The sequence below is a fragment of the Heterodontus francisci genome, chromosome 23 (assembly GCF_036365525.1).
Source record: "Heterodontus francisci isolate sHetFra1 chromosome 23, sHetFra1.hap1, whole genome shotgun sequence".
In the NCBI taxonomy this organism is placed as follows: domain Eukaryota; kingdom Metazoa; phylum Chordata; class Chondrichthyes; order Heterodontiformes; family Heterodontidae; genus Heterodontus; species Heterodontus francisci.
In genome coordinates this window covers 67930047-67953114 of record NC_090393.1, presented here as the reverse complement: position 1 = coordinate 67953114, position 23068 = coordinate 67930047, and the positions used below count along the sequence as shown (strand labels likewise).

General features: G+C 44.4%; 1 protein-coding gene across 2 annotated transcripts in view; it reads left to right on the top strand.

Moving 5' to 3' along the window:
- si:dkey-91m11.5 (PH_BCR_vertebrate and RhoGAP_Bcr domain-containing protein) overlaps nucleotides 1–23068 on the top strand; it is a 632155-nt gene that overhangs the window by 542079 nt on the left and 67008 nt on the right. For both annotated transcript variants that reach the window (XM_068055461.1, XM_068055460.1), the window contains one exon: nucleotides 6646–6755. In XM_068055461.1, coding sequence (XP_067911562.1) covers nucleotides 6646–6755 — 110 coding nt within the window. The remainder of the gene's footprint in view (nucleotides 1–6645; nucleotides 6756–23068) is intronic.

Sequence of the window (23068 nt, the reverse complement as noted above, 5' to 3'; positions counted from 1 at the left end):
GGCAAAATATTCATTTAACGCTTCTCCTATCTCCTCTGATTCCACACACAACTTCCCACTACTATCCTTGATTGGCCCCAATCTAACTCTTATCATTCTTTTATTCCTGATATACCTATAGAAAGCCTTAGGGTTTTCCCTGATCCTATCCGCCAATGACTTCTCGTGTCCTCTCCTTGCTCTTCTTAGCTCTCCCTTTAGATCCTTCCTGGCTAGCTTGTAACTCTCAAACGCCCTAACTGAGCCTTCACGTCTCATCCTAACATAAGCCTTCTTCTTCCTCTTGACAAGCGCTTCAACTTCTTTAGTAAACCACGGCTCCCTCGCTCGACAACTTCCTCCCTGCCTGACAGGTACATACTTATCAAGGACACGCAGTAGCTGCTCCTTGAATAAGCTCCACATTTCGATTGTTCCCATCCCCTGCAGTTTCCTTCCCCATCCTACGCATCCTAAATCTTGCCTAATCGCATCATAATTTCCTTCCCCCCAGCTATAATTTTTGCCCTGCGGTATATACCTGTCCCTGCCCATCGCTAAGGTAAACCTAACCGAATTGTGATCACTATCATCAAAGTGCTCACCTACATCTAAATCTAACTCTTGGCCGGGTTCATTACCCAGTACCAAATCCAATGTGGCATCGCCCCTGGTTGGCCTGTCTACATACTGTGTCAGAAAACCCTCCTGCACACACTGGACAAAAACTGACCCATCTAAAGTACTCGAACTATAGTATTTCCAGTCAATATTTGGAAAGTTAAAGTCCCCCATAACAACTACCCTGTTACTCTCGCCCCTGTCGAGAATCATCTTCGCTATCCTTTCCTCTACATCTCTGGAACTATTCGGAGGTCTATAAAAGACTCACAACAGGGTGACCTCACCTCTCCTGTTTCTAACCTCGGCCCATACTACCTCAGTAGACGAGTCCTCAAACGTCCTTTCTGTCGCTGTAATACTCTCCTTGATTAACAATGCCACACCCCCCCCTCTTTTACCATCTTCTCTGTTCTTACTGAAACATCTAAATCCCGGAACCTGCAACATCCATTCCTGCCCCTGCTCTACCCATGTCTCCGAAATGGCCACTACATCGAGATCCCAGGTACCAACCCATGCTGCAAGCTCACCCACCTTATTCCGGATGCTTCTGGCGTTGAAGTAGACACACTTTAAACCAGGTTCTTGCTTGCCAGTGCCCTCTTGCGTCCTTGTAACCTTATCCCTGCCCTCACTACTCTCAACATCCTGCAACATCAACTCTTGCTGCAGTTATATGGGACTTTGGTGAGACCACATGTGGAATACTGTGAATTTTAATGTCATTACATAAGGAAGGATATATTTGCCTTAGAGGGGGTGCAACAAAGGTTCACTAGATTGATATAAATAAAAGCAAAATACTGCAGATGCTAGAAATCTGAAATGAAAAAAAGTGCTGGAAATACTCACCAGGTCAGGCAGCATCTGTGGAGAGAGAAACAGAGTTAACGTTTCATCCAACTCAGTAGCCTGTTCCCGCTTTCTCCCCATATCCTTTGATCCCTTTAAACCCAAGAGCTATATCTAACTCCTTCTTGAAAACATAGAATGTTTTGGCTTCAACTGCTTTCTGTGGTAGCAAATTCCACAGGCTCACCACTCTCTGGGTGAGGAAATTTCTCCTCATCTCAGTCCTGAAAGATTTACCCCGTATCCTTAGACTATGACCCCTGGTTTTGGACTCCCCCACCATCGGGAACATCCTTCCTGCATCTCCCCTGTCAAGTCCTGTTAGAATTTTATAGGTTTCTATGAGATCCCCCCTCACTCTGCTGAACTCCAGCAAATATAATCCTAACCGACTCAATCCCACCTCATACGTCAGTCCCGCCATCCCCGGAATCAGTCTGGTAAACCTTCACTACACTCCCTTTATAGCAACAACATCCTTCCTCAGATAAGGAGACCAAAACTGCACATTCCAGGTGTGGCCTCACCAAAGCCCTGTATAATTGCAGCAAGACATCCCTGCTTCTGTACTCGACACAAGTAAGAACTGCTATGAGAAGGCACTGAACAATAACTTGATCAAAAGGAAATTAAAACCACTTGGTAGTTCCCACAAAGGCTCAGAAAATTTAACCAGTGAGTAGCTGAGCCAAACAGAACAAGAAGGTTCCACATTCAATTCCTTGTCTGTGCTAAGTGAGCTAATCTCCATGGGGCATAATAATTGCTCGCTGCTCCTGGGCCTAGGTTCCGTCTCTGGATTATTATTATCTGACCTCTCCTGGAAGAACAAATGAGGACAGCACTGAACTCAGCTGTGAGTTCCCCATGAATAGTCTGCCAGCACCTGATGTTTAGCTTTGTACAGAAAGATGAGCATTTCGGAGAGGTCTTAGAGGGTGATGTCAATTTATACCTTAATAAGCAGTCAATGCAATCAGGAGAGATGGGGAGAAAATTGATAGAAAAAAAAGTTGGAAGAGCAATTAACATAAACGAGTTGCTCTTTTTAGTCTGTTCTCCACTTCGTCCCTACCCCCTGCAAGCTCTAACTCTGTACCAGGTGGCTATACCACAAGCTGAGAAAACAGAGGGTTATTCCATTTGGGCCTCTGTACTGTCAGATTTGGGCCTCTGTCCGTACAATGTTAAATTTGGGCCTCTGTCTGTACAATATTAAATTTGAGCCTCTGTCGGTGCCGTGGTAAATTTGAGCCTCTATATCGTGTTCAGTTTGGGCCCCAGACCATACCATGTTAAATTTGGGCTTCTGTCTGTACCGTGGTAAATTTAGGCCTCTGTCCGTACCGTGGTAAATTTGAGCCTCTGTCTGTACCATGTCAAATTTGGGCCCCTGACTAAATGGCTAAGGTCAGAATCTGCTGTGCAGGGAATTATAGGTACTATCCTATGAATTGCACTGTAAAAGTACACTCTTCTTAGATAAAAAGTACCTTTTATAGTGAAAGCTTTAGAAGTGTAACTATTAATTTAATCCTGTAAATGAACATTGAATTTTGTTTCTAGATAGTGACGAGCTTTTTAACTGATCTAATGCATATCAACATATGAGTCATTCTGGATTCTTAATTAGAAATTAGTATTTGCTTTTACCTTATCACAACTCTCAGCAACTTCATATACAGTGAATTAAGAGGATCATGTGGGCAAATCAGCTTTGAACTTTACAAATTACTTCGCCTTGTCATATTCCACAAAGGAGGGTCAGACTTTAACACAGCTAAGTGAAATCAGTTGGTTTACCAAGTAGGTGAACAGGTAACTTCAGTGATATTTTCAATCAGTTTTGCATTACCTCCACTTTCCCTTGTTTGCAGTTAACCGCTGCGTATTTATAATTTCCCCAGGGGTGGGGTTGCCAATTCTGGTTGTATTCCTGGAGGTTTCATCATATGACATCCTACCTCTGACTTGTCCGCCCTCACGCTCCAGCCATTGGTCACCCAACATATCCATCCTTACAATGCACTGCACCCTGACTCCAATTGAAAAGCGAATAGACTCGTCATGACCCAATTGGATGATTCTGGACTATCAGTAAAACAGCCTTTTCCCATCTCCAATATTTTTATAACTATTAAACAAAAGTGTTCATTTTTTTTTAATGGCCCTATGATTTTTCTCCTGGGTTGCTTGGAGCAGTGTCCTGTAAGTTAATAAAAACAAGAAATGCTCTAAATACTCAGCAGGTTGGGCAGCATCTGTGGAGAGAGATGCAGAGGTAAAATTTCAGGTCAGTGACCTTTCATCAGAATTGGCAAATATTAGAAATGTAATAGGTTTTAAGCAAATAAAGCAAGGCTGGGGCAAAAGATAACAAAAGGGAAGGTGTTGATAGGATTGGGTCACAGAGAATAACTGACGATAAGGGCATGGAGCAAAGGCAAACGGTCTGTTAATGGTGTGCTGAAAGACAAAGCATTCGTGCAGAGAGGGTGTTCATGAACAGAAAAATGAACAGCCCTGGCCCAAAGCGCAAACATGAAAAAAGCAGTGGGCAGGCACATGGTAAGAAAAATGAAACAAACTAAAATAAAATAAAAATAAAATAAAAATGAAAATAAAAAGCGGGTGCCCGTCATGCTGTGAAATTATTGAACTCAATGTTCAGTCTGGCAGACTGTAGTGTGCCTAATTGGTCAATGAGATGCTGTTCCTCGAGCTTGCATTGATGTTCACTGGCACACTGCAGCAAGCCCAGGACAGAGATGTGGGCATGAGAGCAGAGCGGGGGGGGGGGGGGGGGGTGGAGGTGTTGAAATGGCAAGCAACCGGAAGCTCGGGGTCATGCTTCAGACTGAGAGGAGGTGTTCCGCAAAGCAGTCACCCAATCTGCATTTGGTCTCCCCAGTGTAGAGAAGACCACATTGTGAGCAGCGAGTACAGTATACTAAATTGAAAGAAGTACAAGTAAATCACTGCTTCACCTGAAAGGAGTGTTTGGAGCCTTGGATAGTGAAGAGAGAGGAGGTAAAAGTGCAGGTATTACATCTCCTGTGATTGCATGGGAAGGTGCCGTGGGAAGGGGATGAGGTGTTGTGGGAAGGGGATGAGGTGTTGGGCTAATGGAGGAGTGGACCAGGGTGTCACAGAGGGAATGATCCCTTCGGAATGCTGATGGGAGGGGAGGGGAAGATGTGTTTGGTAGTGGCATCACGGTGGACGTGGCGGAAATGGAGGAGGATGATCTTTTGAATGTGGAGGCTGGTGGAGTGGAAAGTGAGGACAAGGGGGAACCCTGTCGCTATTCTGGGAGGGAGGGGAAGGGGTGAGGGTAGAGGTGTGGGAAATGGGCCGGACACGGTTGAGGGCCCTGTCAATCACAGTGGAATCCTCGGTTGAGGAAAAAGCAAGACATATCAGAAGCACTGTCGTGGAAGGTTGCATCATCAGAGCAGATGCATCTGAGACAGAGAAACCGGGAGAATGGAATGGAGTCCTTACAGGAGTCAAGGTGTGAAGAAGTGTAGTCGAGTTAGCTGTGGGAGTCAGTGGGCTTATAATGAATATTAGTAGACAGCCTATCCTCCTAGATGGAGACAGAGAGGTCGAGGAAGGAAAGGGACGTTTCGGAGATGGACCATGTGAAGGTGAGAAAAGGGTGGAAATTGGAAGCAAAGTTGATAACGTTTTCCATTTCGGGGCGGGAGCAGGAAACGGCACCGATACAGTCATCAATGTACCGGAAAAAGATTTGGGGGAAGGGGCCTGAGTCGGACTGGAACACGGGATGTTTGACATATCCCACAAAAAGACAGGCATAACTAGGACCCATGCGGGTACCCATAGCAACACCTTTTACTTGAAGGAAGTGAGTGGAGAAGGAGAGTTGTTCAATGTGAGAGCAAGTTCAGCCAGGTGGAGGAGGGTGGTGGTGGATGAGGACTGGTTGGGCCTCTGTTCAAGGAAGAAGCGGAGAGCCCTCAAACCATCCTGGTGGGGGATGGAGGTGTAGAGTGACTGGACGTCCATTGTGAAGAGGAGGCGGTTGGGGCCAGGAAACTGGAAATTGTCAAAATGACGTAGGGCGTCATAAGAGTCACGGGTGGAGGTGGGAAGAGATTGGACCAGCGGAGAAAAGATAGAGTCAAGATAGGAAGAAATAAGTTCAGTGGGGCAGGAGTAGGCTAAGACAATGGGTCTGCCAGGACAGTCCTGTTCGTGGATTTTAGGAAGGAAGTAGAAGCGGGCTGTCCGGAGTTGCGAGACTGTGATGTTGGAAGCTGTAGAGGGAAGCTCTCCAGAGGAGATGAGATCAGTGACAGTTCTGTGGACAGTAGCTTGATGTTCAGTGGTGGGATCACGGTCCAGGGGGAGGTAGGAAGAAGTGTCTGAGCGTTGACGCTGAGCCTCTGCAAGGTAGAGGTCGCCAGACAACAACAGCATCACCCTTGTCTGCAGGTTTGGTGACAATGTCAGTGTTAGACCTGAGAGAATGGAGTGCAGCAAGTTCAGAGGGAGACAGGTTAGTTAATGTCTAATTCCTGGAAACTCCAGACAATCCTTAAGGGCTGGTAATCTTTCTCAGGTCAGTACACCACTTGGTTTGTTGCTGAACCATACAGACCACCAAGTTGCCAGGTTTAATCTTAGAGAGCCAAATCTCTGGGCACTGCAATTATTAATTGTTAATGTCACCATTCAGCACTCCTAGATGAGGGACATTGTTGATTTGATAGCTGCAGAGTAAGGCTGCTTCTACACTTGAGCACACTGTCTATGCCAGTGTATCATTTCTATTTCCAACACCAGATATTAGCTTCCCTAAGATTGCAGGTACCTGGCAAATTATTGGTACTTTGGGATCGAAAAATTCCCAAACTGCAAACAGGATTGAAGTTTCTAAACTTAGACTCCTGCAGCCAGTCAGCACTGTGACAGACTTGCTTCTCCTTTCATTCCCTCTGCTTGGCTGAGTGTAAACCCAGATAATGGATAAGAAAGGACAGTGTCTAACTGTGTTGTGCTCCCAGATTGTTGACTTTGTAAATCCAAGTCAGTAAACAGCTTAGATTGTTTATATGAACATGCATTTTCTTACAGTTAAACTACAATGTCATTTTTTAAGTTATGTATGCTCGTGATTATATTCAATTTGTCCAAAAGTCAGTGATTTTTTTTCTTTCCCAGATTGAGGTGAAATTGTCAATGAAATTCACCAGTCGTGAGTTCAGCTTGAAACGAATGCCATCTCGAAAACAGACTGGGGTCTTTGGTGTAAAGATTGCAATAGTCACCAAGTGAGTAAGCTGTCTCCTATTAATATTACTCTCCTGTCCAAAATTACAAAAGTGGAGATCTCTGATGGTTTAATGAATAACTGCACTGGAAGCCTCACAGATTACAAGGTTGCATGTTCAATCCTTTCTCTGTGCTGTTAGCTGATCTCAGCAGGGGTGCTACAATTGACGAACTTACCCCAGTTGAGGAAGAAGAAAATTCAACAAGGATCCCCACTCCTCGCCATTTAATGACACATGCTGGAAAGTGTTTATGTTCGGATATCAGCTGAGAACTGGACAGAGAATGACTGATGCCCTCTGTAGTTGAACAGCCTAATGTTGGGTCCACCTATGGAGAATGACCACTTGGAGGAGGTCAGGAGAGAAAGGGAGGAATGTGAGGAGGGGAGCAAGAGTTTCAAAGAGTTTCATCCAGCAGCAGCTCAAAAGGGGAGAATCTGAACTATCATCTCAGGTTTATATGGTGAGACATTTCAATCCATGCAAAGACCAATGCTTATACTAGGCCATGTAGGTACAACATTTTACTGGAGCTGTTAGCAGAATGTTAGCAGAGTTCCTCCTTGTTTACCATTGCAACTAAGAATTGTTAGTCTGATGACAATAACTCAGCTCATGATTCATGCACAAGTAGTACATGTAACAACACGCTTTATTACATTGACTAATAACAGTATTAGATTTTACATGACTGTTCTATGTTTAACAGGCAGATGTCCATTCACCAAAATGAGGAAACCGATGACAGTCTCTGATTCACAACTGTTTTATTGGCAGTTCATAGTTCAGTCCAAACATCAGTTCCCACTCTTTCCTTCTGGACTAACTCTCTGCCCAGAGGCAACTCTCCAACTGGGCAAAAACCCAGCCCTTAAACACAAAGCCATAATAAGCATCACCTGCTCTCTATTGCACACTGAAGTGAGTCCTGTTTAATTAAAGGGATCAGCATTTTCAATATTGTCATTCTACAGTGTTACATTAAATCACAAGACAAAATGCAGGTAATGTAAGCTGGATCACAGGGCCAAAGTAATCACTTGTGGCTCGAAGTTGCTTGTGTGTCTTTGGACTTCTGAACGGCCCTGAGAGCACTCCGACCCCCAAGAGAACTATGTATCCCAGAGTCAGCTGGAGAAGAACTTGGAGTGGGTGGGGAAGGATCCAGTTGTTGTGGTTCACTTATGAACCACAACATAAGTAGAATTAGCAATTAGAGTTTGAGGAGTTAGATCCAAATTAAAAAGTAAAACCTCAAAGATTTGATTAGCCATTACAGAGGTGTGGTTACAAAGTGACCAAAGTTGGGAACTAAATATTCCAGGATACTTAGGGATAGGTAAAATGAAAAAGAAGGAGGAATAGCCCTGATAATTACGGATGGGATAAAAACAGAGAGAAAGGATCTTAGCTCAGAAATTCAAGAAGTAGAATCAATTTGGATGGAGTGAGAAACAACAAGGGGCATAAGACATGGATGGGAATTGTTTATAAGCCCCCTAATAGTAGATGCAGTTTGGATAGAAGATAAAGCAGGAAATTAGTGGCACATGTAACAAGGGTAATATAGTAATCATGGGGGACTTCAATCTTCATATTGATTCGACTAACAAAATTGCAAAATAGTGAGGAGGATGAGATCATGGAATTTATACAAGATTGTTTTCCAGATCAGTATGTTGAGGAACCAGCTAGGGAATAGGCGATTTTAGATCTAGTACTGTTCAATGAGAAAGGGTTAATTAATAAACTTGTAGTAAAGGGACTTCGAGGGAAGAGTGATGATAGAATTTTATATTGAGTTTACGTTTGAAAGTCATTTAATTAATTCCGCAACTAGGGCATTAAATCTAAACAAAGCAAACTGCGTTGGTATGAGGGGCAAGTTGGCTAAGGTAGATTGGGAAATTATTAAAAGATACAATGGTAGACAAACAATGGCAAATATTTAAAGAACGGAGAATGGCAAATGTGACACCCTCATTTAAGAAAGGGTGTAAGGACGGTCCTAACAACTACAGGCCAGTTAGTTTAACATCAGTGGTGGGTAAGGTTTCAGAAATAATAATCAGGGGAAAAAATCAATACACACTTGGAGAGGTTCAAGTTAATTGAGGATAGCCAACATGGATTTGAAAAGGCAGTTCAATCGAATTGAATTTTTTGATGAAATAACAGAATAGGTTAATGAAGGAAATGCGGTGGATGTTGTTTATATGGATTTTAAGAAAGCATTCGATAAGGTACCACATTAAAGCTGGTTAACAAAATTGAGGCTCATGGAATAGGAAGGTCAGTGTCCAATTGGTTAAAAATATTGGTTTAAGGACAGAAAATGAGTCATAGTAAATGGTTGTTTTTCAGTCTGGAGGATGGTAGACAGTGGTTTAGTTTAGTTTCGAGATACAGCAGTGAAACAGGCCCTTCGGCCCACCGAGTCTGTGCCGACCATCAACCACCCATTTAAACTAATCCTACACTAATTCAATATCCCTACCACATCCCCACCTGTCCCTATATTTCCCTACCACCTACCTATACTAGGGGCAATTTATAATGGCCAATTTACCTATCAACCTGCAAGTCTTTGGCATGTGGGAGGAAACCGGAGCACCCGGAGGAAACCCACGCAGACACAGGGAGAACTTGCAAACTCCACACAGGCAGTACCCAGAATTGAACCCGGGTCGCTGGAGCTGTGACAGATATTGTGGTCGAGACAGTTTCAATAGTAGCTTTAAAAAGGAGAATTGGAGAAATAATTGAGAGAGAGAAAAAATCAACAGGCACTTGGAGAGGTTTGAGTTAATTAGGGAAGGTCAGCGCGGATTTGTAAAATGCAGAATGTATTTGACTAATCTAATTGAATTGTTTGATGAAGTAACACAGCAGGTTGATGAAGGGAATGCAATGGATTTTATATAGATTTTAAGAAAGCGCTTGACAAAGTAGCACATAAATGTCTGGTTAACAAAACTGAGGCTCATGGTACAGAAGGGCCAGTGTCAGCTCGGATCAAAAATTAATGAAAGGGCAGAAAACAGCGAGTCGTGATAAATGGTTGTGGTGTTCTCCAAGGATCAGTGCTGAGGCCACTGCTTCCTTGCTATATATAAACAACTTGGATCTTGGAATACAGAGCAGAATCTCAAAATTTGCCAATGACCCCAAACTTCGAGGTGCGGCAAACAATGAGGATGATATGAACCACCTGCAACAGGACATAGATAGGCTAGCAGACTGGGCCGAGGTGGCAGATGGAATTTAATACAGAGAAGTGTGAGATGATGCATTTGATAGAAGGATTAGGGAGAGACAATATATACTTAATGGCACAATTCTAAAGAATGTGCAGGAATAGAGGGACCTGGTGGTGCATGTCCATCAATTTTTGAAGGTGGCAGGACATATTGAGAGAATGGTTAGTAAAGCATATGGGATCTTGGGCTTTATAAGTAGAGGCATTGAGTACAAAAGCAGGGAAGTTATGTTTGACCTTTATAAAGCTCTGGTTAGGCCCCGACTGGAATATTGCGTCCACTTGTGGTCACCACACTTCAGAAAGGATGTGAGGAGATGTACCAGAATGATTCAAGGGATGGAGGTTAGGTTGGAAAAACTGGGGTTGTTCTCCTTGGAACAAAGGAGATTGAGGGGAGATTTAATAGAAGTGTACAAGAGTGTGACAGGCTTAGATAAGTTAGACAAGGAAAAACTGCTCCCATTAACTAATGGTACAAGAACTAAGGGAGACAGATTGAAAGTTTTGGACATGAGATGCAGGGGGAATATGAGGAAGAACTTTTTTATGCAGCGGGTGTTAATGACCTGGAACTTGCTGCCCACAAGGGTGGTGGAAGCGGAGACAATGATTTTGAAAGGAAATTGGATGGCCACTTGAAGGAAGTAGACTTGCAGAGCTATGGGGATCGAGTGAGGGAGTGGGACTGACTGGATAGCTCTCGAGATTCGGCATGGACTCGTGGGCCAAATGGCTGTCTCCTGTGCCATAAATGACTCTATGACTTTGACTGTAATTAATATACTATGTGTGACAAATATTCATTCTTTAAAGGCAGGGTTGTCAAACAATACGGCCTGTGGGCCAGGATATGGCCAGCCAAAGGTGTCCATCTGGCCCAAGGATGTAAACTGTAACTGGCCGTTCCTCATCCTCGCCAGGAGTCCATGACTATAATTTCAGAGATGAGAAATTTCCCATTGGCTGCTTCTTTCTGACCAGACTGGCTTTAAAAAAAAATCACACTGTCTGTTTCACAGCTGAATTAGAATTTCTAAGCTCAGATCTTTATCTAATGCTCATTAGCATTTGTTTCCATATTCGCAGCTGACCAGTGCTAAGAGTGGGAACAGCAGTTTCCGAACTTCGGACAGATTCGAGATTTTCCAGCGGGCTTTTAAAAAAAAAAATTGGAACCCACCAGAAAGCCCCGAATCTGTCTGAAGTTCAGAAATTGCTGTTCCCACTCTAAGCAACGGGCAGAGAGGGGGAAAGGCAGAGAGAGGGCAGAGTGTTGGGTGGGGGGTGGGGGGGGGGGGGCGGGGGGCAGAAAGTGAGTGGGGACGGCGGCAGCGAGAGAGCTGGGGGCCAGAGAGAGGGGGCAAAGAGAGAGAGAGGGTGCAGGGGCATGATGGATGAGAGAGAAGAAAGGTGGGGACAGAGAGAGGGAACATACAGAGGGGGGGGACGAATTGGGGGCCACAGAGAAGGGGGAAAAGGGAGGGTAGGGAGAGGGACAGACAGACACAGAGAGAGAGGAGGGCGAGAGAGTGATCAAGATCACTCCTGACAGATGAACATCTATCCGAATACTCCACATTGCTACCAAAAGTGTGCAAGCAGACATTGCTTGTGCAGGCAAAAAAATGCCAGGTATCACACTAAATCAGTGTCCAACATACTGAAGAGAAAGTAAGTCAATAAATTAGTCTTCTCATTTAAAGCTTCTGCACAAAAATGCACGTTTGTTGTTGTTTTGATGAATAGTAAGATACATTTATAATGCCTTTTTCTTTCTGAAATTTTATCACCGGCCCCCACTATGTAAGACAAAAATTGTAATGTGCCCCCCCCCCCACCTGAAAAGAACATTAGAACATTACAGTGCAGTACAGGCCCTTAGGCCCTCGATGTTGCGCCGACCTGTGAAACCATCTGACCTACACTATTCCATTTTCATCCATATGTCTATCCAATGACCACTTAAATGCCCTTAAAGTTGGCGAGTCTACTACTGTTGCAGGCAGGGCGTTCCACGCCCCTACTACTCTCTGAGTAAAGAAACTACCTCTAACATCTGTCCTATATCTATCACCCCTCAACTTAAAGCTATGTCCCCTCGTGTTTGCCATCACCATTCGAGGAAAAAGACTCTCACTAACGGGCGGCACAGTGGCGCAGTGGTTAGCACTGCAGCCTCACAGCTCCAGGGACCCGGGTTCGATTCTGGGTACTGCCTGTGCAGAGTTTGCAAGTTCTCCCTGTGTCTGCGTGGGTTTCCTCCGGGTGCTCCGGTTTCCTCCCACATGCCAAAGACTTGCAGGTTGATAGGTTAATTGGCCATTATAAATTGCCCCTAGTATAGGTAGGTGGTAGGGAAATATATAGGGACTGGTGGGGATGTTATTGGAATATGGGATTCGTGTAGGATTAGTATAAATGGGTGGTTGATGGTCGGCACAGACTCGGTGGGCCGAAGGGCCTGTTTCAGTGCTGTATCTCTAAACTAAACTAAAAACTAAACTAAACTATCTACCCTATCTAACCCTCTGATTATCTTATATGTCTCTATTAAGTCACCTCTCCTCCTCCTTCTCTGTAGCGAAAACAACCTCAAGTCCCTCAGCCTTTCCTCGTAAGACCTTCCCTCCATACCAGGCAACATCCTAGTAAATCTCCTCTGCACCCTTTCCAAAGCTTCCACATCCCTCCTATAATGCGGTGACCAGAACTGCACGCAATACTCCAGGTGCGGTCTCACCAGAGTTTTGTACAGCTGCAGCATGACCTCGTGGCTCCGAAACTCGATCCCCCGACTAATAAAAGCTAACACACCATATGCCTTCTTAACAGCCCTATTAACCTGGGTGGCAACTTTCAGGGATTTATGTACCTGGACACCAAGATCTCTCTGCTCATCTACACTACCAAGAATCTTCCCATTAGCCCAGTACTCTGCATTCCTGCTACTCCTTCCAAAGTGAATCACCTCGCACTTTTCCGCATTAAACTCCATTTGCCATCTCTCAGCCCAGCTCTGCAGCCTGTCGATGTTCTTCTGTAACCTACAACATCCTTCGGCACTATCCACAACTCCACCGACCTTCGTGTCATCCGCAAATTTACTAACCCACCCTTCTACACCCTCATCCAGGTCATTTATAAAAATGACAAACAGCAGTGGCCCCAAAACAGATCCTTGCGGTACACCACTAGTAACTAAACTCCAGGATGAACATTTGCCATCAACCACCACCCTCTGTCTTCTTTCAGCTAGCCAATTTCTGATCCAAAGCACTAAATCACCTTCAATCCCATACTTCTGTATTTTCTGCAATAGCCTACCGTGGGGACACCCCTGCTTTAAAGCATAGAAATCCCACAGGAAAATGTCGAAACATATAAAATAAGAGCAGGAGTAGGCCATTCATTTTGATCATGGCTGATCATTCAACTCAGTAACCTGTTCCTGCTTTCACCCCGTATCCTTCGATCCCTTTAGACCTAAGAGCTATATCTAACTCCTTCTTGAAAACATGCAATGTTTTGGCCTCAACTGCTTTCTGTGGCGGCGAATTCCACAGGTTCACCACTCTCTGAGCGAAGAAATTTCTCCTCATCTCAGTCCTGAAAGGTTTACCCCGTATCCTTAGACTATGACCACTAGTTCTGGACTCCCCCACCATCGGGAACGTCCTTCCTGCATCTGCCTGTCAAGTTCTGTTAGAATTTTATAGGCTTTTATGAGATTTCCCCTCACTCTTCTGAACTCCAGCGAATATAATGCTAACCGACTCAATCTCTCCTCATACGTCAGTCCCGCCATCCCAGGAATCTCTCTGGTAAACCTTCGGTGCACTTCCTCTATAGTAAGTACATCCTTCCTCAGATAAGGAGACCAAAACTGCACACAATATTCCAGGTGTGGCCTCACCTAGGCCCTGTATAATTGCAGCAAGACATCCCTGCTCCTGTACTCGAATTCTCTCGCTATGAAGGCCAACATACCATTTGCCTTTTTTACCACCTGTTGCACCTGCATGCTTACCTTCAGTGACTGGTGTATGAGAACACCCAGGTCTCGTTGCATATTTCCCTCTCTCAGTTTACAGCCGTTCAGATAATCTGCCTTCCTGTTTTTGCTACCAAAGTGGATAACCTCACATTTATCCACATTATACTGCATCTGCCATGCATTAGCCCACTCACTCAACTTGTCCTTGTCCTGAAGCCTCTCTGCATCCTCCTCACAACTCACCCTCCCACCCGGTTTTGTGTCATCTGCAAATTTGGAGATATTACATTTAATTCCCTCATCTAAATCATTAGTAAATATTGTGAATAGCTGAGGTCCTAGCACCAATCCCTGTGGTACCTCATTAGTTACTGCCTGCCATTGGGAAAAAGACTCATTTATCCCTACTCTTTGTTTCCTGTCTGCCAACCAATTTTCTATCCATCGCAATACACCACTCCCAATCCCATGCGCCATAATTTTACACACTAATCTCTTATGTGGGACTTTGTTGAAAGCCTTCTGAAAGTCCAAATAAACCACATTCACTTGCTCCCCCTCATCAACTCTACTAGTTACATCCTCAAAGAATTCTAGTAGATTTGTCAAGCATGATTTCCCTTTCGTAAATCCATGCTGACTCTGTCCGAATATACCACTGGTCTCCTAGTGCTCTACTATAAAATCTTTGATAATGGACTCTAGAATCTTCCCCACTACCGACGTCAGGTTTATAATTCCCTGCTTTCTCTCTACCTCCCTTTTTAAATAGTGGGGTTACATTAGCTACCCTCTAACCTGTAGGAACTGTTCCAGAGTCTATAGAATCTTGGAAGATGACCACCAATGCATCCACTATTTCTAGGGCCATTTCCTTAAGTACTCTGGGATGCGGACCATCAGTCCTTGGGGTTTATCGGCCTTCAATCCCATCAATTTCCCCAACAGCATTTCTTCACTAATACTGATTTCCTTCAGTTCCTCTCTCTCACTAAACCCTGTGTTCCCCAACATTTCTGGTATGATATTTGTACTGCAACTATGGCTAATAAGAGGAGTTGAAGGTAATATTAGATCAAGGGACGAGGCTTCTAATGTTGCCAAAAAGAGTAGTAAGCCTGAGAAGGATTTTAGAATTCAACAATGGAGGACCAAGAAATTGGTAAGGAAAGAGAAAAGAGAATATGAGAATAGACGAGCAAGAGACATAGAACAGATTGTAAACATTTCTATAGGTAAGTAAATAGGAAGAGATTAGTGAAGGTAAATAAGGGCCTGTTAGAGGCAGACACATGAAATTATAATGGGGAATAAGGAAATGGCAGAGACATTAAACAAATAGTTTGTATCTGTTTTCATGGTAGAAGGCACAAAAAACATTTCAGAAATAATGGGATTTAAGAGTCTCGCAAGAATGAGAAACTTAAAGAAATCAAAAAAAGTAAAGAAATAGTACTGGACAGTTTTATGAGACTAAAGATTTTTAGGTTCCATCAGGAGCAGGAACGGTTTCCTGTTACCATTCCCGCTGTTGCTGAGTTTTATCAGAACGGGAGAAGGTGGGCGCCGGCAAACCGCCTGATTCTGCAGTTAGGCCATTTCAGTAGTTAAGGAACATAGGATATAGGTGCAGGAGCAGGCCATTCATCCCATTGAGCCTGCTCCGCCATTCAGTACGATCATGGCTAATCATCCACTTCAATGCCTTTTTGCACACTATCCCCATATCCCTTTATGTCATTGGTATTTAGAAATCTGTTAATCTCTGCTTTAAACATACTCAATGACTGAGGTTCCACACCCCTCTGGGGTAGAGAATTCCAAAGATTCACAACCCTTTGAGTAAAGACATTTCTCCTCATCTCTGTCCTAAGTGGCTTCCCCCTTATTTTGAAATTGTGTCCCCTGGTTCTAGATTCCCCAACCAGGGCAAACATTTTACCTGCATCGACCCTGTCAATCCCTTTAAGCATTTTGTAGGTTTCAATGAGATCATTTCTCATTCTTTAAAACTCTAGAGAATACAGGCCCAGTTTCCCCAATCTCTCTTCATAGGACAGTCTTCCATTCCGGGAACAAGTCTGGTGAACCTTTGTTGCACTCCCTCTATTGCAATAATATCCTTCCTAAGGTAAGGGAACCAAAACTGCAGACTGTACTCCAAGTGCAGTCTAACCAAGGTTCTATACAAATGAAGCAAGACTTCGCTTCTCCTGTATTCAAATCCTGTTGGGATAAAGGCTACCATACCATTTGCCTTCTTAATTGCTTGCTGCGCCTGCATGTTAGCTTTCAGTGACTTATTGATGAGGACACCCAGGTCCCTTTGTACATCTATGCTTTCTAATCTCTTACCATTTAAGAAATACTCTGCACATCTATTACTCCTACTGAAGTGGATAACCTCACAATTTTCCACATTGTATTCGATCTGCCATGTTCTTGCCCACTCACTAAGTCTTTCCAAATTCCCTTGAAGCCACTTTGCATCTTCCTCACAACACACATTCCCGCCTAGTTTTGTATCATCCGCAAACTTGGAAATCTTAAGTTTGGTCCCCACATCCCAATCATTGATATATATTGTGAACAGCTAGGACTGAAGTACTGATCCTTGCTGTACCCTACTAGTCACAGTCTGCCGACGCGAGAATGACCAGTTTATTCCTACTCTCTGTTTTCTGCCCGTTAACCAATCCTTAATCCATGACAGTATATTTCCTCCTATCCCATATGCTTTAATTTTGGTAGCCAACCTCCTGTGGGGTCTTTATCAAAAGCCTTCTGAAAATCCAAGTATACTCTGTCCACCGACTCCCCTTTATCTGTTAGTTACATCCTCAAAAAACTCCAACAGGTTTGTTAAACATGCTTTCCCATTCATAAATTCATGTTGACTATGCCCAATCAGATCATTATTATCCAAGTGTTCATTTATCAGATCCTTTCGAATAGATTCTAGCATTTTCCCTACTGCTGATGTAAGGCTAACAAGTCTGCTGTTCCCTGTTTTCTCTCTCCCTCCCTTCTTAAATTGTGGGGTAACATTTGCTATCTTCCAATCTGCAGGAACCGTTGCAGAATCTATAGAATTTTGGAAAATGATCACCAATCCATCCACTATTTACTCTGGGATATAGAATATCAGGTCCTGGGGACTTATCAACCTTCAGCCGCATTAATTTCTCCAATACAATCTTACACTAATGCTAATTTCCTTCAGTTCCGCATTCCCCATAATCCCTTGGATCTCTAATTCTGGGAGATTTCTTGTGTCTTCCTTAATGAAGACAGACACAAAGTTTTCATTTGGCTTCTCTGCCATTTCTTTAATCTCCATTATAAATTCTCTTGACTCTGCCTGCAATGGACCCACATTTGTCTTAGCCAAATGTTTCAATTTTGCCAGTATACATTCATATTCTATTCTCCCTTTCTTAACAGCTTCGTGGTCCTCCTTTGCTGTATTCTAAAATCCTCCCAATCCTCAGGTTTACTACTATTTCTGGCAACTTCATAGGCCTTTTCTTTTAATCTTTTACAATCTTTAACTTCCTTTGTTATCTACAGTCAACTACCTTTGCTTTTGGAGTTTTTGTGCCTTCAAGGAATGGATAGTTGCTGTAAACTGTGTAAGAATTCTTTGAAGACTATCCATTGCCTATGGACTGTCATACCTTTTAATGTATTTTCCCAATCCACCTCAGCCAATTTACCCCTCATGACTTATAATTTCCTTTGTTCAAATTTAACACCCTGGCTTCAGATTGAACTACCTCACTTTCAAACATAATGTCCAATTCCATCATATTATGGTCACTCATCCCTAAAGGTTCTTTTGCAACAAGATTATTAATTAGCCCTTTCTCATTACATATTACTAGATCTAAGATAGCCTGTTCTCTAGGGTTCCTCAACATACTGCTCTAGAAAACTATCCCTAACAGACTCCAGAAACTCGTCCTCCACAGCATTAGTGCTCATTAGGTTTACCCAGTCAATATGCAGATTGAAGTCACCCATGATTACTCATGCTACATGCTTCTCTAATCTCCTGATTAGTACCATGTCCCACACTACCACCACTGTTTGGTAGCCTGTAAACAACTCCTACCAATGTTTGCTGCCCTTGTTGTTTCTTAGCTCCACCCAAACGTTTTCTTCTTCCAATCTGAGATCCTCCCTTACTAATGAACTGATCCCATCCCTTATTATTGAAGCAACACCACCTCCTTTTCCTTTTTGCCTGTCCTTGTCAAATGTCAAATATCCTTGAATATTCAGTTCCCAGTCTTAGTCACCCTGTAGCCACCTTTCTGTAATGGCAATTAGATCATACCCATTTACCACTATTTGGGCCTTTAAATCATCTAATTTTTGCGAATGCTGCATGCATTCAGGTAGAGTGCCCTTAACCTTGTCGTCTTGACATTAATCTGCATTCTAAGCCTAGTTGATACCTGCCTTTGTTTCGCCTGCCTTCTAATTTCGCTTGCTACTTTTCTACCTCCTGTTACCAGCTTTACTTCCTTCCAATTTGAGCTACCCCTCAGGTTCCCATCCCCCTGACAAGCTAGTTTAGCCCATCCGCAACAGCACTAGCAAATCTCCCTGCGAAGAAATTAGCCCCGGTCCTATTAAGATGTAGCCTGTCCATCTTGTATAGGTCCCAATGCCTCAAAAATCTGATTCCCTCCCTCCTACACCAGTTCTCCAGCCATGTGTTCAATTGATCAGTCATCCTATTCCTATGCTCATTTGCACCTGGCACAGGGAGTAATCCTGAGATTACCGCGCTTGAGGTCCTGCTTTTTAATTTCCTTCCTAACTCCCTAAAATCTGCCTTCAGGTCCTCATCCCTCTTCCTATCCATGTCATTGGTACCAATGTGGACCACGACCTGTGGCTGTTCACCCTCCACCCGAAGGATGTCCTGTAGCCCCTCAGTGACATCCATGACCCTGGCACCAGTGAGGCAACACACCATCCTGCACTTGCATTTACAGCCGCAGAAGTGCCTGTCTAATCCCCTGACAATCGAATCCTCTATCATTATTGCTCTTCCACTCTTCTTCCTCCCCTCCTGTCCATCTGACCCACCTGTGGTGTCACGGACTTTGCTCTGGCTGCACTCACCTGAGGAACCATCGCCTTCACCCGTCTCCAAAATGGAAAACTGATTAGCAAGCAAGATAGACCCGGGACTCCTGCACTACCTGCCTGGTTGTCTTAGACAACCTGGCGGTCACCCATTCCCTCTCTGCCTTGCGGTGTGACCACCTCCCTAAATGTGCTATCTACATAGTCCTCCGCCTCTCGGCTGCACACAGTAACTCCATCCGCCACTCAAGTTCCGAAACCCGGAGCTCAAGCTGCTGCAGCCTGTGACACTTCCTGCAGATGTGTTCGTCTAGGATACATGTTGCATCCGTGACTTCCCACATACCGCAGGACGTACATTCCACTTGGCCGTGCTGACCTGCCATAACATAACTTTAAAAGCTATTTATTTCAATTGGAATTAGTAGAGTAAGCCATGGGGTGTGCACAGGTTCCGGGAAGGGTGGTCTCTATATGCTTGGGCAGTGCACTGGTCATCATCCTCCTGGTCTCGTGGAAGCATAAGAGAAGGAGGTATTATAGGGAGTATAGCTGAGCACAAGGAAGGCAGTTGCTGACTATGAGAATGTGAGTCTGAGATCTTGGGTGCAGTGGCAATGAGGAGCAGCATCTTTACGAGGAGAGACAGAGCCTCAGGTATGAGGAGGGCAGCAAAGAGGAATGAAGGGCAGAAAGGCAACAGAGGCATAGGTTTTACAGCTGAAGATGGCGCTAACTGGACATGTTGGAGAACCAGTGCCACAGGAGACTGTGCCTATCCAAGCAGATGGTCCCTGAGATTTGTGCCCTTGCTGCAGAAGACCTCACCCCTTGCAGCACTGCTCACCGTGTGCCGCCAGTAGCTGTCAAAGTCACTATGGCCTTGAACAACTTCACCTGTGGCTCCTTCCAAAGATCAGCTGTGGATCTTGGTGGTGTCTCGCAAATGGCTCCACATATTGTATCTCACATGTCACTGATGTCCTATTTGCGCTGGCTTGGCAGTACATTCAATTCCAGGCAGATGGGCCTCGCAGGCACCAAGGACAATGGGTTTCGCCTCCAGTGCTGGATTCCTCAGGAACAAGGCATCATTGAATACACCCATGTGGTCAGTGAGATTCATCAGCAGGAAAGCCTTCCCCTCCATCAACGTTCAACTGGTCTGTGACCACAACAAGAGCTTCCTGCATTTGTGCATTCACTCTCATGGCAGCTGCCATGACTCCTTCATCCTCCAGTAGTCCAGGGTGCCGCAGCTCTTCATTCCACCCCCAAACTCTGGATGGATTCTAGGGAACAAGGATTATCCCTTGAAGAGCTGGCGATGCACCCATTTAAGGGACTCTGAGACGGCAGCACAGAGGTGTTACCACTGAAGCCATCTGCTCACAAGGACCACCATTGAGCAGGCCATCAGGCATCTGAAGATGTGTTTCCAGTGCCTGAACCACTCGGGTGACACCCTGCAGTACACTTCTGCAAGGGTCTCATGCATTGTGGTGGTCTGCTGTGCTCTTCACTTGGCCCTCAAGAGAGGTATGAACCTTGAATGACACAGCTCATCAGAGGAGAGAGTAGAAAGAAGAGGAGGAGGAGGAAGGTGCAGAACACATAGGTGCCCCAGCTGCAGAGGGAGGTGGCCGAGGTTGGCGCAGGACTCGAGAATCTCGTCAAGATTCCGTCAATGTCAGGGATCATCTGATCCAGGCACGTTTCAGCTGAGCCCTTCTAACCCAGGAGGACAGCATAGTCTGGAACTGATTTTGAGCTACCCGTGAGAGTACTTCCATTGAAGGCACAGCTTGGAATAGATTAAATCTTACTCCATGTCTCCATAGGTTTCACTGTTCCTTGCTTCCCTTCATCACACCTTCCCTCGTTTCTAGTGTCACCATTAAAGAAAGGAAGCTCACACATCTGGCATCATATGTCAATATTTACATTGTGCTGAATAAGAGACAAATTGCACATTTACAAGTGAAATAAACCCCAGTGGAACACTTAGTGCTCTCCCTGAATGCGGTGGCCTCTGCTCTTGGCCACTGCCCTCAGGCTCCTCAGATGGAGTCTCTGCTGGAGGGTGAATACCCTGAGGTCTGTTATGAGGGTCTGGCATTGCACTTACCTTGCCAGAATGAATAAGGTCATTGAACCTTTTGCAGCACTGAATCCAGTTTCTCCTAACTACACTTCATCTGCTTACGGTCTCAGCAAACTCAATCCATGTCTATTTGGTTTGAGAGGGTGGCCTTCTGCCACCCTCTGGAAAGAGGACGTCCCTCATCTCCCTCATTCCCTCAAGGAGGACCTCCGAATCAGCATCAGTGAAGCGAGGGGCAGCCCATTTCCAGGTGCCAACCCTCTGCCTTTCCTCTGTCATCACTGCTGCTTCAATTCCCTCGGTGAAATGGCAGCCACAATAATGGCTGCCGTGGTGTGTACACATTGGGCCAGCACTTGCACAGTCCAGCCTCCGTTCCCACCCCCACAGCTCCTAATTTGCCACCAAACCCACCCTCCAGCCAATTAGCAGCTCACCTCTGTGAAAATAGCGGGCCTGTGACTGCTTCCATTCCAGGGCGCGTTCAGGACCCAGAAACGGTTTCGATGTCAGTTTCCCAACCTCGGAAGGAAGATCCTGCCCTAAGTGGCGACAAATCCCCTGGACCTGATGATCTCCATCGTGGAGTTTTAAAAGAGGCACCTGCAGTGTTTTGATCTTCCAGAATTCCTTTGATTCTAGAACAGTTCCCAAGTATTCCCAAGGTAGTGAACATAACCCTGCCATTTAAGAAAGGAGGAAGAGAAAAAATGGGTAACTATAGGCCAGTTAGCCGAACATCAGTTTTAGGCAAAATGCTAGAATCAGTTATTAGGGATGTGGTAACTGGGCACTTAGAAAATCAAAATATCATTAAGCAGAGTGAACATGGATTTATGAAAGGAAAATTGTGTTTGACAAATCTGTTCGAGTTTTTACGGATGTAATTAGCTGCGTGGATAAGGAGGAACCTATGGATTTAGGTGCCACACAAGAGGATATAAGCACAAAATTAGGACTCATGAGATTGGGGGCAAAATATTAGCATGGATTGTGGATTGGTTAATGGACAGAAAACAGGGAGTAGGAATAAATGGACATTTTTGGGTTGGCAGGCTGTAACTCGTGGGGTACCACAAGGTTCAGTACTTGGGCCTCAGCTATTTGCAATCTGTATTAATGATTTAGATGAGGGGACTGAATGTAATGTATTCAGGTTTGCTGACGATACAAAGGTAGTGGAAAATTAACGGTGAAAAGGATGCAAAGAGGCTGCAGGATATAAACAGGTTGGATGAATGGTCAAGAACATGGCAGATGGAATATAATGTGGAAACGTGTGACATTATCCACATTGGTAGGAAAAAATTTAAAAAGCAGAACATTTTTGAGTGGGAAGAGACTGGGAAATATTTGCATTTAGAGGGACCCGGGTGTCTTTGTTCATGAATCACAGAAAGTTAACTTGCAGGTACAGCAAGCAATTAGAAAGACAAATGGTTTGTTAGTTTTTGTTACAAAGCAATTGGAGGATCAGAATAAAGTCTTAACTACAATTATATAGGACATTGGTGAGGCCATACCTGGAATACTGTGTGCAGTTTTGGTCTCCTTAGCAATGGAGAGCATACTAGCCCTAGACGGATGCAACAAGGGTTCACTAGTCTGGTTCCTGGAATGAGGGGATTGTCCTTCGCAGAGAGATTGAGTAGAAGGATGAGTGGTGATCTAACTGAAACATATACAATTCTTTAGGGGTTTGACAGGGGAAATACAGAGAAAATGTTTCTCCTGGCTGGGGAATCTAGAACATGAAAGATGGTCAGCCATTTAGGACTGAGGTGAGAAATTTCTTCACTCAAGTTGTTGTGAATCTTTGGAATTCTCTACCCGAGAGAGCTATGGATGCT